The sequence below is a fragment of the Grampus griseus genome, assembly GCF_964374135.1.
Source record: "Grampus griseus genome assembly, chromosome: 5".
Lineage (NCBI taxonomy): Eukaryota > Metazoa > Chordata > Mammalia > Artiodactyla > Delphinidae > Grampus > Grampus griseus.
Window position 1 is genome coordinate 38,141,802 of NC_138998.1, and position 16,172 is coordinate 38,157,973.

Consider the following 16,172-nt stretch of genomic DNA (forward strand, 5'->3'; position numbering starts at 1 on the left):
TTCCCATACCTGGGATCGAACCCTTGTCCCCTGCATTGACAGGCAGATTCTTAACCACTGGACCACCAGGGAAGTCCTCCTTCAAATTTTTAATTGTTGCATGGCACCCCCTGTGAATTTGCTGTAACTCTCCTGCAGCATCTCTGTGCACAGTTTAAGACAAACGGATTAAGACAGTGAAACCCTAAACACATTGAAATTAACTGTAGTAAAGATATTTACCATGGCCTAGCACCCGTGGCTCTGCAGAGCTAGAATTAAGTCTGAAAGTCCAGCACTCAAGAACCTGTTTACGTCTTCTTGGGCACTTGAGATAATGTCTTCAAAAGCATTTTGAAAATTCTGAAGTGCTGTAACAATAATACTTGCCGAATTAGCTGGTAAAAGAGCTGTCTGCTAGAATGTAAGATCCAAGAGGCCAGGGAGTTGTGAATCCTCAATGCCTAGAATAGTGCTCGGGATATAGCTATTTTTTTAATAAATAGTTGATGAATTAATAGATGAAAGAAAAGAGGGCACACTGACATTTCAAACTCTTGGTATTTTTAATAGAGTTGTAGCGTTGTTGTGGGTTTCATGCTTTTCTTTGTATTCTCTCAACTTGGTCAGTGACTTTCCAAGTGAAACCTAAGTTGTAGTGTGGTTAGAGATTACTATGTGTCTTGGCGTGTTTCTCCTTGGGTTTATCCTGCCTGGGACTCTCTGCGCTTCCTGGACTTGAGTGGCTATTTCCTTTCCCATTTTAGGGAAGTTATGGACTATAATCTCTTCAAATATTTTCTCGGGTCCTTTCTCTCTCTCTTCTCCTTCTGGGACCCCTATAATGCGAATGTTGTTGCGTTTAATGTCCCAGAGGTCTCTTAGGCTGTCTTCATTTCTTTTCATTCTTTTTTCTTTATTCTGTTCTGCAGCAGTGAATTCCACCACTCTGTATTCCAGGTCACTTATCCGTTCTTCTGCCTCAGTTATTCTGCTATTGATTCCTTCTAGTGTATTTTTCATTTCAGTTATTGTATTGTTCATCTCTGTTTGTTCTTTAATTCTTCTGTTTGTTCTTTAATTCTTCTAGGTCTTTGTTAAACATTTCTTGCATCTTCTGGATCTCTGCCTACATTCTTTTTCTGAGGTCTTGGATCATCTTCACTGTCATTATTCTGAATTCTTTTTCTGGAAAGTTGCCTATCTCCACTTCATTTAGTTGTTTTTCTGGGTTTTATCTTGTTTCTTCATCTGGTACATAGTCCTTGCTTTTCCATTTTGTCTATCTTTCTGTGAATGTGGTTTTCGTTCCACAGGCTGCAGAATTGTAGTTATTCTTGCTTCTCTAGAGATTATACATGTAAAAGTGTCTAGTACTTAGAGATACTCGGTAAATGATTAATTTTTTATAGGGAGATAAAGCAGGGTGGTGGCAAGAATACTAGCTTTGGAATAGGGCTAATTTGGATTTGAATTGACTGGATAATCACCAGATTTCTCTGTGTCTCAGGTTTTCCATATATAATATGGAGATAAACATCTTAGTACAGCAGTCCTCAACCTTTTTGGCACCAGGGACTGGTTTTGTGGAAGACAATTTTTCCAGGGATGGAGGGAGGGGAATAGTTCAGGCGGTAGTGCGAGCGATGGGAGCAATGGGGAGCAGCAGATGAAGCTTCGCTTGCTCACCCGCCGCTCACCTCCTGCTGTGTGGCCCGGTTCCTAACAGGCCGCGGACTAGTACCGGTCCACGGCCCAGGGGTTGGGGACCTCTGTCTTAGTATACAGAGTTGTTGTAAGGATTAAATGAGAAAATGTATACAAAGCACTTAATACAATGCCTGGAACATAAGAAGTACAAACAGGAGCTATTATCCTTATAGGTAATTTTCACTTTACTTGACTTATCTCATTCCTCTGAAGGTAAGTTTCAGGACCTATGAATAGACAGTGCATTATATACACCAGGCACATGCTACCTCAGGGCCTTTGCACTGGCCTGGAATGCTCTTCCAATACATGTCCACTTCCTTCCAGTGAGCCTGCTCAAATTCACCTTCACGATGAGGCCTACACAGAATTCCCTGTTTATAACTACACACCTCCATCCCCCTTACCCTGCTTGGTTTTTTCCCCTAACACCTATCACCTTTTAACATACTACTTTCTATGTTATTTATTTTCATTCTGCCCTCACAAGAATATACACTCCAGGAGGACAGGGATTTTTGTCTGTTTTGTTCACCAACAACTCAGTGTCTAGATCAATCACTGACAGAGGGTAGGCACTCAGTAGATATTTGTACAATTGAATTGAATTGATTTTAATATATTCCCACTGAATTTTATACTGTTTAATTTGGGTCCATTTTTTAGTTTGTCAGCATAATTTTGAGAAATAATAACTTGCTTTCATCCTGCATCTTTAAGTGTGGCCCATCACCCACATTGGTGTAAGTAGCCCCCACCAGGGAAAACTCCAGGCACCCCACCCAGTTCAATTACTGGCTGTGTGAACTTTGGCAATTTTCTTAGCCTCTCTGTGTCTTGGTTGCATTACCTATAAACGGAGATAAAAAACCATTGCTACTCCATAAAAATCTTGTGAGGATTTAATGAGTTAATACACAGGAAGTGCCTATAACAGTGCCTGGCACACATTCAGTAAATATGAGCTATTGTTTTTCTATCTACAGCCAAGTCCAAGACCTTCTCCCCTTAGTCCTGCTCTGCATCTCTATTCTCCCCTCCTCTGGTATTCATCCTCTGCCAACCCACCTCGTCTTTCACCTCCTCCCTCTTTACCTATCTGATCTGAAACTGATGAGGTCTCTTTAGCTTCAACTGTCCTTTTTCCTCTACTAACTATTTTTTAAGCATTGGCCATTAGGCCCAAACTGTTTTTAGAAGCTCCAGGTAACTCCCTGACTAACCTGTGCCTGGACTAAAGTTTTCATGTTTTAACAGTGCAATTCTAAGAAAAATCCCAATGGGAACAAGAGGGAAAAACTTCTCACAAGTTGCTTTATTTGACCTTAATCCAGAACTATTTTAATCCTATCATTTATCACAAATAACTTACCCCATTTAAGTATTTTTTGTTTTTTTTTTTTTTAAAGCGTGGCCTCCTTAACATCTTGTGTTGTATTATTTTAAAGAGAAAATAATTTCAGGTCTTCTAAAACTTTTTTTTTTTTTTTTTGCCTTGAAACTAGTCAAGAAGATCCCTAATATGTATATGCTCTCTGAACTTCATTCTGAGGCTGGGGAAGAAAATATCCTCTTCCCCGGAAGGGCTATACTATCTCAACTTGGGCTGTGAAGGCTGCCCAACCTCATGTCACCAGTCTCGGGAAAGGGGGGCTGCCAGAGAACTTGGCTAAAGGTGGGGAGGTAAAAGGTCCAAAGGATTAAATTTCTGGCTCCCAAAATAACCCTGAGTACTCCTGCCACCTCCAAATCAGGCCCTGCACGCTTCTTCACTCTGGCAGAGTGCCACTTCTCTGGCCCAATCCCAGGAGGCCCTGTGGAGCCATGGATAACACTCTGTCTCCACATGACAGCCCTCTAGAGAGGCTGGGGAGCCCACTTAATTAAGGATGGACATGCAAGGTGCATTTTCTCTCTTCTTAGACTCAATTGTTCTTCTCTTTCTTTAATGTTCTTTCTTTCTTCTTCTCCACCTTTCTCTAGGCTCCTGCAAGTTCTCAGGACAGTGTTTTCCAAAGCTCAATAGTATGAGAACCACTGTCATGATGCCCTCCCCCCTCCCCCCCAACATATCCAAATCCCACCTGTACTGTTTCCTTAAATTAGCTCACTTTTTCACTTAGTGTTTAAAGACTAGTTACTGCTTTAAATTTAAAACCAGTTTCACTTGCCATAAACAGAAGGCTCAGATATAAATACAATTAAAACAAAAATATACAGTAATGGAATTTTAGTTGGCTACGGCTGCTTGCTGCAGGCCTTGTGCCTGAGTCTTACTCTGTTAAGGAATGCTGGAGAAGGTGTTAAAGACATACCAGCATCAAAGTGAGACTTGCTTCTTGAAATAGGGACTGGAAAGAGGATGGAAGAGAGCAAAATTCTCATCTTATTTTTAAAGAACATGTCTACGTAAAACTTAAGCATTTCCCACTTTGGGAAACACTGCTTTCAGTTCAGGCTCACAAAAGGCAAAGATTGTTGAAATCTGATAGGCCTCATCCCATTTCCCTCAAGTACTGGGTACACTATTTACTAACTGTACTCAAAAACTTTTTGCATATCTTTTCTTATTATTTGTTCACAGTGTCCGACCAACCACCACAGAGCATTTTGGATATAGGACTCTGCTGTGGATCACAAAATGTGGCCGGTGAATGGGTCTTTGGACGCCATTTGGCCTAAATCTTGACCCATCTCCATTTTCCCGAAAAGAGACTTGGGGTTCGAGGCCGAGGGGGATTTGCCCAAGGTCACACAAGGGGTAGACTGATTTCTGTGTTCCTGCAGCCCAGAGAACAAGCTATCTTGTGCTACCCGAGGCTTCACGATGGGTTGCCTGGCTGGCGCGTGGCCAGACTTCCAGTCTCCTGTGTTGATGGCGGTTGCCATGGCAGTGGCACATTGTTTCCCCGCCTCATCTTGGTGACGTTATGGGACCAGCGTTCAATGGGAAAGCAGCTCCGCGTCAAGCACCGCCTTTCCCGACGGGCACTGCCTTAGCGACTGGGAGACAAGCGTCGACAAGTGCTGGACCGGCTGGCTCGGGTCGCGGCCGCGGCGTTACATCGTTTTCCAATCTGTCCGCAAACGCCGCCGCCCGAGACAGAGCCAGGATGTTCGGGATGCTGAGCAGCAGCTTTGAGGATGATCCCTTCTTCTCGTGAGTGTCGGCGGGCCGGGAGCCGGCGGTCGCGCGGGAACTCGGGGATCTTGAACGGAGCTATCTTAAGGGAAAAGAGTCAGTTAAAACTCAAGAGGGCGAGAGGGAATTCGAGTGACTCCAGGAGGCAGTTTGAGGGAGAGGAAGACTTGGGGGGCGTGAGAGGGAACGGAGAAGATTTAGGGGCGTGTGAGGGAGAGGAGAGGAGGATTTCGGGACGTGAGAAGGAGGGGAGAGAAATTTGGCGGGCGTGAGATGGGGGGATTCCCCGCCCAACAAACCCGTGTGCCGGCTGCTCTCAACTTGGCCAGACTTCGGATACTTCCCGCCCCGCAACCCCTGTGCTTCTGGTGTTGGGAGTCCCGTCTTCGCAGCCGCAGAGGCTTTGCAGGTGACAACGGTAACTGCCCTCTCGGTGGAACTTCTGCAGAGAATTATACTTACAGGACCCTTTCCACACCTGCTTCTATTCCAAATGAGGGGCAGGGAATGTTTAATAAGTCTTCAAAAAAGGAACCTTTTTTTTTAAAGAAGTATTTTCCATAATACGTGCTTGTAAGAGCACTTGGAGAGTTTTGCTGTCTTTCCCTGGAAGTGGCTGGAAATTGCCAAGTGCCCTGTTTGTTTCCTTTGCTTGCTTTGTTACAAAGCTAGCCTTGTTTGGAGAGAGACTCCTCTTTCTGTCAAAAGTACAAATAGGACAGGGAAGCAGAGAGAGGTGCACTGAACACCTCAGGTAAACAAGTGCCAACCCAGTGAATGGTTCCAAGTGAAATAATATGATGCCTTAAGACGAAGGCATCCAGAAATTAGTTGTTTCATTATGATCTAATTTTCTGGGTTTTGCTGTGTCTTGTTTTTTCTTTAGTTCTTCCTTTGTCGATTATATAAAAGTAATAACACAATCTAGTGATCCCTAAAACAGGAAGATTTGTGTTACTTTTTTACCCAAGTGTTTTGTCAGTTTGAATTTTGACTTGCTGTCCTAATTTATTTTGATCACTTAAATTCTCTATCTGTGCAACTTGGGGACCATCTTTTTAAAAAGTTAAAATGTTAACAGTTTACTACATCGATTTTTTTGTTTGTTTTTAAAGAAAAATATTATATTGGCTTAAATGTATTAGTACTATATTAAAACCAAATAACATAAAAGTAATAACTGAAAGAAAATTAACAGTAGAAAGATGAAATGATAAATTTAGAAAAAGTTAAATGATTAATATTTTATTCTAAAGATTATTCATTATAATTAAGGGGTGTATGGACTCTAGCAAATTTATCATGCTGTTTTAACTTGTTTAGTAGCAGTTGGGACGCTTATGACCAGTGTCATTTTAACACATTTCAAATTTTGGATTATGATTTGCTCTTTTAAAAGCCTCTGAGAGTAGGGACTAAATATATCCATAGATTAGTTGAGCTGTTGAAGTGGCTCTTATGTAATTGTGACATCAGTACAATGGGCGACAGTTAAGAAGATTATGACAGACAACTTTTGAGTTGTATTGTCTTTGATTATATCAAAAGAGCAATGAACTAAACTAAACCATGAATGTATAATTAGTACCTTCTTTAAAACGTCTAGCAAAAGTGTAATTTAAACTCTTGGATGACGCTTTCTGAGCAAAGGCAATGAACCCAAGAGTCAGGGTCAGAAATAGTAACAGACCACAAATAGTAGGCATACATCAAAGAACACTCTTCCCATGGGCTGAGGATGGATAGGACCATCAGTTACATGTCAGTAGGTTTTTCAGTCATCATTTTCTGTAGCCTTCTTCAAATGTAGGCAGCCATATCATAGAAATCTGGGATAAAATTAATTAACTTTATAAAACTGACGTATAATTTCTTTGCTCCACAATTAACAATATAGAGAATAAACATAATTAGGGGAGACAAGGGAGAAAGAGAATGTGAGTTTATATTTATTTCAAGTAATGTGTCATTTGACCCACCCCTTTTACCCGCACCCCAAACAAAATGAGAATCCACTACTTAATACAAGTCAAGCATAAGGAATTGATAAAGGTGACAGACTCCTTATTAAATCATCCACTGACCTTAAGGAACACAGAAGGGTTCCATGCCCACCATCTTTTATATAAATATTATCCCTATTGCTAACATTATGTGTCTGGTCATTGGGTTCACTAGTGGTTATTTTAATGTCTCACATGTAGAAAGTATTCAAGAGATATTGTTTAATGACAATCTGGCGTCTTTTACTCTGTCTTGTAGTTAATGTGGTATTTAGTTGATTGCTGGATTGCTGAAAGTAGTTACAGATGGTCCCCAATTTACAATGGTTCCACTTAAGAGTTTTCAACTTTACCATGGTGAGAAAACAATACACATTCAGTAGAAGCCATACTTTGAATTTTGAATTTCAGTCTTTTCCCGGGCTCGCGACATGTGGTACAATACTGTGATGAGGTAGGCAGTGGCAGGGGCAGTGAGCCTCAGCTCTGTCAGCCACACGATCACGAGAGTGAATAACCCATCACTGACAACCATTCTGTTTTTCACTTTTAGTACAGTATTCAGTAAATTACACGAGGTATTCAATACTTTATTATAAAGTAGGCTTTGTGTTAGTTTTGCCCAACTGCAGGCTAACGTAAGTGTTCTGAGCACATTTAAGGTACACTAGGCTAAGCTATGATGTTTGGTAGATTAGATGTATTAAATGCATTTTCGACTTACGGTTATTTTCACCTTACGATGGGTTTATCATCACAAGTAGAGGAAGATCTCTGTATTTGCATTCAACAGGTGCCATTGTCGATGTTGGCACTTTCTAATTTAAATACTACCATTTTCTAAATAATTCATTAGTTCAGAATCAGGGATATTAATAATAAGCACACTCTACTAATTTACTAATTAAAAATGGGCAGACAAAAAGTATATACTTCTTGGATATAAAATTAGAATTATTAAATAAATTAGGACTAGTAAAATACAGTGTCAAATTGTCAAACACTTTAGAGATTTGAGTAAAAAACAAAATCTAGTTTTGAATTCAAATATATTCATTTTTAATGGTTACCTTCCTATAATAGCACATATTAAATGTTTCATCAGAAAATTAAAGGGAAACTTTAAAAGTGATATTTTAAAGTTTGTTGTTTTATTATATATTTGGGACATTTTTGGTGTCATAATATGTTGCAGAGCTGAAGTTATTTCGGTGAAAATTGCCTCACAGTATACATTCACATATACCTTTTTAAACAAATAATACTTGTAATTTGGTTAAAAACACAAAGGCTAAAAGCTAGCACTTCCTGGCATGCAGTTTTCTCTCAAGAATACTACTTTCTCCTCCCGTTTGCATTTTCTTAAGAATAGAAATATGCAAGTATGGACAGAAAAATTAATTTGAGAATAAAATGATTTTGGCATCTATCCTACACCCTAAAAAACACTGATTATTAAATGTAAAAGTTTACATATATTTAGTACAATCTAGAAACTTCTGCTTTGTACAGAAACATGAACTTCGAATCTTCTGAGCTACAGAAATGAAATTCTGATTGTGCAAGTCTACAAAGAATAGCTGTGTTACTACTTATCAGCTATTAGACATTAAACAGCCTTTAATAAGGTAAATCAGCCTTATTTTTCATAGTAAATTGTTAGCATTTCTTTAAGCCACCCAAACTCTTCATGTGGGCACCATATTGTGATGACCAGTCTTTGGTTAAAGAAGCCCTGCCTATATGCTTAGGATGTTACTTTTTCTATCTCCTCGCTCTCATCAGGGGCTAAAATTTACATATCTATAATCTCTATTTTTAATTTTTAAAAATTTATTTATTTTGCACTTTGGAGGTAGTCAGAGGACACTGCTTTGACCTATTTACTGAGTTGAAAGTGAATGTATTACACATACAAGACAGGCATTGACTGATATTTTCTTGATTGAGAATATTGCCACGGCAGAAAATAAAACAAAATCACCTTATTAAATAAGCTAGACTGTTCGGGGCATTCTTTGGCTCGTTAAGTACGAACCATTGAGTTAGGAGCCAAGGAGCACAACATGATTATGACATAGTCAAAGAATGCCATTTGGTACCATCTGATCATATCATAATGCTTAGTTCTATCAGTGACTTTGTAAGCATTCACACAGAAGTAGGGGAGTACCTACAGGATGGGAAAGGAGCCATAGTCATTCCTACATCTCTTACAATATCAAAGCCTTCTGCCACACCACCATTTTAAACTGTGCTTCTAAACAGTAGGCAGATAAAATTGCCTATGGAAATGTAATTCATTCTTCAGGTATTTCTTAGTTTTCTACTATATGCCCAGCCCCATGGACTTTGTTATAAATTTGTAGAAGTCATGGTCCATGCCCTAAAAGATTCTCTTACGAAGGTTGTATGCATTATTTCTAGTGTTGAAAATATATCATCTGATCTATTTTCTTTATGGACCCATACACCTTACTGAGACTAGGAAACATTTTTTTGTGATCAAAGACCCATAGCAATCTGCTTATGCCACTACCATGTATAGTGGAAGGAAGGAATTTCCCTTGATGAATGGGACTGCCGTATCAGTTATCTAAGACCCTTTGTAATAAAGAATAGTGTACTGCTTTTCTACTTAGAAGCACAAATATCTATATTCTTGTACAGGCCAGTAAAATTGTAATTCTGGTAAAAAATATATATTACATGTATATATAATATAAATATTATATATATATATACAACATATATATATTTGAGAGAATCTTAAAGAAAAAAAACTTATTCTGAAATGAAACATTACCAGCCCTTAAAAAAAACACTTTTATGTTGAGGTTATCCCAAGAGACCCAGAATCAATCTAGGAGTTAAGATTTTTTTGTCGGGGGAGGGGGCAACAATTTTTCCTAGCTTCTGATAGGCAAATAAAATGGAGTAGAAAACATATGTTTGGTGCTAAATTTCATTCTGTTTGATTGTGGTTTGTGTCAGCAATGCTGAAAGAAGTAGTATGGCCATTATAATAGTATACGTAAATTTTTCCTCATTTAAATGAAAATGCATTCTCATGGAAAATCTGAAGACTATAGAAAATTTGGTAAAGGAAATCATGCAACTCAAGATTTTAGCTACTATCATTATTTTGGTGTATTTCGTTTCTATTTTCCATATATGAATTTTTTTCTCCAAAATTGGAACCAAACTTTATGGTTATAAATATACTATTTTGGCTTCCCTGGTGGTGCAGTGGTTAAGAATCTGCCTGCCAATGCAGGGGACATGGGTTCGAGCCCTGGTAGGGGAAGCTCCCACATGCCGCGGAGCAACTAAGCCCCTGTGCCACAACTACTGAGCCTGCGCACCTAGAGCCCATGCTCTGCAACAAGAGAAGCCACCGCAGTGAGAAGCCTGCGCACCGCAACAAAGAGTAGCCCCTGCTTACCGCAACTAGAGAAAGCCCGCGCAGCAACAAAGACCCAATGTAGCCAAAAATAAATAAATTTATAAAAATAAATATACTGTGCTTTTCCTCAACATACACCATAAGCATTTCCCTAGTCTTTAGGTATTCTTTAAAGCATGAATTTAGTGGATGCAAAATACTGCATCCTATGGATGTACAAAGAATATTTTTCATATACATCTTTAACCACATTTCAAGTTATTACTATAGACCAGTTTATGTACACAGTATAACCAGTTTATAGGGTATTAGCTTTGTAAAGTGTCATCATATTTCTAGTTTATTTTCCTAGAAGAATAAAACATTAATTTTCTTTCTTTTTTAAAAAATATTTATTTATTTATTTGGCGGCACCAGGTCTTAGTTGCAGCACGTGGGATCTTTGTTATGGCCTGCGGGATCTTTTGTTGCGGCATGTGGAATCTTTAGTTGCTGCATGCGGGATCTAGTTCCCTGACCAGGAATCGAACCTGGGCCCCCTGCATTGGGAGTGTGGAGTCTTAACCGCTGGACCACCAAGGGAAGTCCCTAAACATTAATTTTCAAAAGAGAACAATATGAATATGTAGAAAAATGTAAAAACTCTTCCTACCTGAGAAAACAAACTCTATTAGATTAATTTTTAAAATATTAAAATAACTTCTTGCTACCACAAGAGATTTTGCCTTTGTTAAAAAAGAAAAAAAATCAAGCTTGAACAGGAGAAATCTTAAAGTCCTGTTTCCAAGCAGCTGCTGTTTTGGGTAGACATGAGTTGAACTCACTTCAGGGTCCAGCCAGGTTTCTTCCTGAATGGTTCAGACAGGTGCAAAAGCCAGACTGTGAGCCCACTTTTGTCTTAATGCTTTTTCCAACAAGCAGCCTTTTGTTCATGTCAATAAAAAAATTAAGATTTTTTTAGCATTTGCTCTATGTATAAATATACCTACTCCTATTTAAATAAAGAGAAACCTGGGCAACATTTTAAATGAGCCACATTTAGTTGCTGCATTTTTAACCCAATTATAATGCAATCAGAAAAATAAATCTTACTGAATGTTATGTTTCTATAGGAAAATAATAGCTATTTAATACTCATTTATTCACTGAGCAAAACTAGTATTCCCTGAAGTATCTTTCTTCATGCAGTTGAATGTCATCCATGTATCTAAAGAGAAAGTTGACTGGTTTTCTTAAGTAACTGCATATTAATTAGAATGAATATTTTAATCTTCATACTTGTACCCATATTCTAAGCTCTAAAAGTCCAGTGAGTATAGAGATCTCAGCAAAAGGACTCTCTTTTGACTCATCCATTTTAAAAACATCAGACGGTATGAAATTCTTTAACTCTACATAGTTCTATTTCTTTTTTATTCTTTAAAGATTTTTATGAAACATTTTGAATATATACTACAAAAGTGTAACAGTATAACAATACTGCATACCCCGCACCCAAAATTTCAAAATTTACACCTGCTTTACCCATCTCTATCACTGCTGCTGTCTCCAAAGCGTTTTGGGTATTTTTAAATAAATTTATTTATTTATTTATTTTTTGCTGCATTGAGTCTTCGTTGCGGTGTGCGGGCTTCTCATTGCAGTGGCTTCTCTTGTTGTGGAGCACGAGCTCTAGGCGTGCGGGCTTCAGTAGTTCTGGCACGTGGGCTCAGTAATTGTGGCTCACGGGCTCCAAAGAACAGGCTCAGTAGTTGTGGCGCATGGGCTTAGATGCTCCACGGCATGTGGGATCCTCCCGGACCAGGGCTCAAACCCATGTCCCTTGCATTGTCAGGAGGATTCTTAACCACTGCACCACCAGGGAAGTCCCCAAAGTGTTTTAAACCAAATTCCAGACTTCTTGTCATCTTATTCATATGTATTTCTAAATACATCTCTGAAAAATATTGTTGTATTCTTACATCACCACAATGCCATATTTACATCTAACAAAATTAAAAATAATTCCAATTTCTTGGTATCATCTGGCATTGAATATCATCATCTAGATATGAAATACTTAGGAACAGTCTGGTTTTTAAGGTAAAAACTAGAAATTATTTCTTAGACAACTCATTTATTTGTCTTAGAACTACTTGAAACTCTGTCTCTTTAAGTAAAAAGTAGGGAGATACATACACCAAATTCTGATTCCTTAATTGTAAACTAACTTTTGATCTTCACGTCTTGATTTGGGAAACTTGATTTTGAGAAACTGTTTCTGCCCTCTATTCTCATTGTGTGCCATTGATCCACTTAATTTTTAAATTGTCACAACTTCCGCATGGTACTAGTTGCCTATACTTCTGCTAAAATAGTGATTCTCAAACTTTTAACAGGTGGCAGGTCTAGGAATAGTAGTCTGTTAAATTTTCCGTGCCCATCGCTCCTATTAATAAGACAAAAATCCAAAACTAAAAATTCTGTAAGAATTCATGGGAAAATTATTTATGATATTTTTCTTCATTGTGTGTATAATATCTTTACTTGATTATTCGTAGTATGTTAGAGTCTGTTTTTAGTTGGAAAGAATGAAATATGAATAATCTCTAAATAAACCTAATGCTCTAGTGTCTTCAGTTTATCCTATTTCCTAAATGAATTTAGTACAAGTACATTTCTGTAGTTAATACTGAACGTTCAACTAAAGAGACTCTTCATTCTCAGAGATTCGGTTACTAATTTGTTTAAGAACAGTTTAATTTTTGGACTCCTGTTGAAATTTTTGTGTTCTGTTGCACTAAGAGCATCCTCAACCTGCACACACTGGAGAGCACTTTCCTTTTATGACTTTGCATAAAGTTTGTCAGCAGGAAGGAGGCTGGAAAGTAGTCAGGGCAATGTCCACAAGTGGATTGGTGTGTAAAGGACAAGGGAGTGACAGTAGGAGAACAAATGAAGAAGTAAGAGTACCGACATGTTACAGTTTTTTAGAATATGGATCAATCATCCAGACCAGCAGTGGTCCTAATGCAGGGGTGGTTGAAAATTATCGTTTCGGTCAGGTATGCAGAGGACCTGCTATTTGTCATTCATAAATATATTTCTTTCTCTACTTAACCAGTTTCCTTTACAACAATTGATACTGCACAAGAGTAAACAGATCTGTAGAACAAAACAGTCAGGAAACAGCCTCCCTATTAGATATATTTAGAGAATACTTTTTTTATTTTAATTTTTTATTTTATTTATTTATTTTTTTGCGGTACGCGGGCCTCTCACTGTTGTGGCCTCTCCCGTTGCGGAGCGCAGGCTCCGGACGTGCAGACTCAGCGGCCATGGCTCACGAGCCCAGCCGCTCCGTGGCATGTGGGATCTTCCTGGACGGGGACATGAGCGACTCTCAACCACTGCGCCACCAGGGAAGCCCTCATCTTTTTATTTTTTATTTTAATACTTTGTAATATCATCACATGTACCTGGGAAATGGCACTGCTTTCTGAGTAGAAGACTATAATTGCTGGAAATCCTTTATACAACTTAAAAACACTCACCTTTACACCAGTTATTGTAGAATCAGTTTAATCATTTGAAACATTCGACATAAATTTCTACATTCAATTTTCAGAAATTATGTTCAAGTCGAATTAAGGCAATAAGACTTCAGAACTACACAATATTTTTTGGAGTAAAGTTCTGTCTTAGCATATAATTAAAACTAATGCCTAACTGAAAACAGATGGGAAATATTAATTTATTGAAGCAAAAATCTTAGTAACATCTTACCATGAAGACCAAAATTTGACAAGCTTTAGGGTTTTCACAGAAATAAATTGGTGTACTTTATTTTACAGCATTTTAGTGGGAGTAGAACTTTTGTAGAACTTTTTTCCCATTTCAATTTTCCATGTTTACACATGCACTATAAGACTTTAAAAAATGAGGAAAATCTCTTAAAATTTAATAACATCCAACATCCAGCAATTAATACCTTATTTCATAAAGTATCAAGGTGCTTTACATTTTCAAAAATGTGTTTTTGGAATGTGTAAAACATGCTTGTGGCAAAAACTCAAAAAGGTACAGAAGAGTACATAACTAAAAGACCCCTCCTCACAACAAAACAAATATAGTTAACACTAAACTGTACATTTAAAAATGGGAAAACTCATTGAGCTGTACAGTTGTGATTGATCTGTGCACTTTTCTATATGTGCTATTCTTCAATAAAATAATTTAAGACAAAAAAAGACCCTCCCACCTTTGGCCCTCAAACATCTAGCCACCCTCTCAGAATGCAACCACTATGACCAGTTTGCTGCATAGCCTCCTAGGGATATATTCTATACATTTATAAGCATATGTACATGAATTTTTTAAATATAAATGGAGGTATACTACATATCTTGCTAATCCTTCTATATCAATACATAAATAGCTGCCTTGCACTTTTAAAGGTGGCATTATATTCCATCTGAATGCTTTTAAAGTGCTGAAAAGTCTTCAATGGCTCTTTTCCTATCCTTTTTTGGTTATTGTTCCATCAGTCAGTCCAGAAACATCTGTGGGCCAGATAATTTTGTACAGTAGAGGGAGCAAGAGAGATGTGTCCCCTTTCCTCAAGAAGCTTCTAATTGGGCAGAAAAGACAAATAATATTTTCTGTATGATATTCTGTTTTCAAATGTCTTTGTTTTATAAAGAGGACTAAAACAAATAGCAAGACTTTATTTTTAACTTAAATTAAAAAAAATTTCCCCTTGACTCCCTATAATGGTAACCTATGCCTTCCCTTCAAGGGAAAGAAAAGAAAGTAGAAAAAAATATTGAAGAGTACATAAAAGAAAGATAATAAAATAGTTGAAACGGTCAGTACTGTTCAGACATGCTGCAATGGGATTAAGGCTGACGAAAATAAAAGGAGTAAACCTTCCCACCTATGTTGATATTGTGGAAAACGAAATTTAGTCTAGCAACTTGAAGCAGAAAATGATTTATTACAGGGCATTAGATGGCTTAGAGAATCACTGTGATGGCTGAAGAAACAGACTAGGTTAAACTTTCAGGAATGACCCTCAAAGTCCCATCACATCCAGACCACTGGGGAAGCAACTGCCACTTCCCAAGTTAGGAATCACTAAATTGGGAAGCTGCTGCTACTCCTAACTCCAAAGCCATTGTGTACCTGCTAGCAACCATATCAGCGAAATGGATTTCACTTCCTGTCCCCCAATACCCATAAAGCTCTAGTGATGAGACACTCTGAGTTGCTAATACTGCTACAGAAAAACTACATAGCTCTGTGATCATGTTTACCAACAAACAGAATTAATGGTACATACAGACTCTCCTACATCTCTACCTTCCAGTTATCCATTGTCCATAATTGGCAGAACCTAAATCCAGAATCTTAGCTGCAGGGGGGTCTAGGAAATTAAATTTTACCTTTTGAGCTTCTGCAGTATAAAAAGGCACATTGAAAGGAAGTTGAAATTATTGAATGCCAATCTGTCTTTTATATCCTCTTCCCCTTCCTCCAATCTGTAGCTCCCTTCCAACCCCAACGTCTTTTTCTCCTTTGTGTTGCTATTTTAAAGCAGGTAAGTGAAAATAACTATACATGATGGGGAGGATTAAAGTCTACAGTCACACTACGCTCCCCTCATTTCCTTTTTAGGGGGATAAATTATTGCTCCCAAGGTACTCCTTTGCTGTTCTGTGTCTCAGGAATGAAGGAAAAAGAAAATTATAAGATCTAGAGATCTGCTGTATAATATTGTGCCTGTAGTTAACAATACTGTATTGTACACTTAAAATTTTCTTAGAAGGGTAGGTTTCATAGGAAATGTTCTTACCACAGTAAAAATAAAAGAAAATTGTAAAAAGCTAGAGAAGCTAATTTGATAGAAGAAAGAGAGAGTAGTCTATTAGGCCTTGGATTGAAAGGGTTTGGG

The 16,172-nt window shown here is 38.0% G+C and overlaps 1 protein-coding gene across 6 annotated transcripts in view; it reads left to right on the plus strand.

Annotated features, from left to right (window-relative positions):
• The first annotated feature begins 4,683 nt into the window (after positions 1 to 4,683).
• MLF1 (myeloid leukemia factor 1) overlaps positions 4,684 to 16,172 on the plus strand; it is a 35,472-nt gene continuing 23,983 nt past the window's right edge. For all 6 annotated transcript variants that reach the window (XR_014296751.1, XM_082654442.1, XM_082654443.1 and 3 more), the window contains exon 1: positions 4,684 to 4,849. Coding sequence is in view for 5 of the 6 variants with exons in the window: in XM_082654442.1 (XP_082510568.1) it covers positions 4,803 to 4,849 (47 nt within the window). In the remaining variant the exon portion in view is untranslated. The remainder of the gene's footprint in view (positions 4,850 to 16,172) is intronic.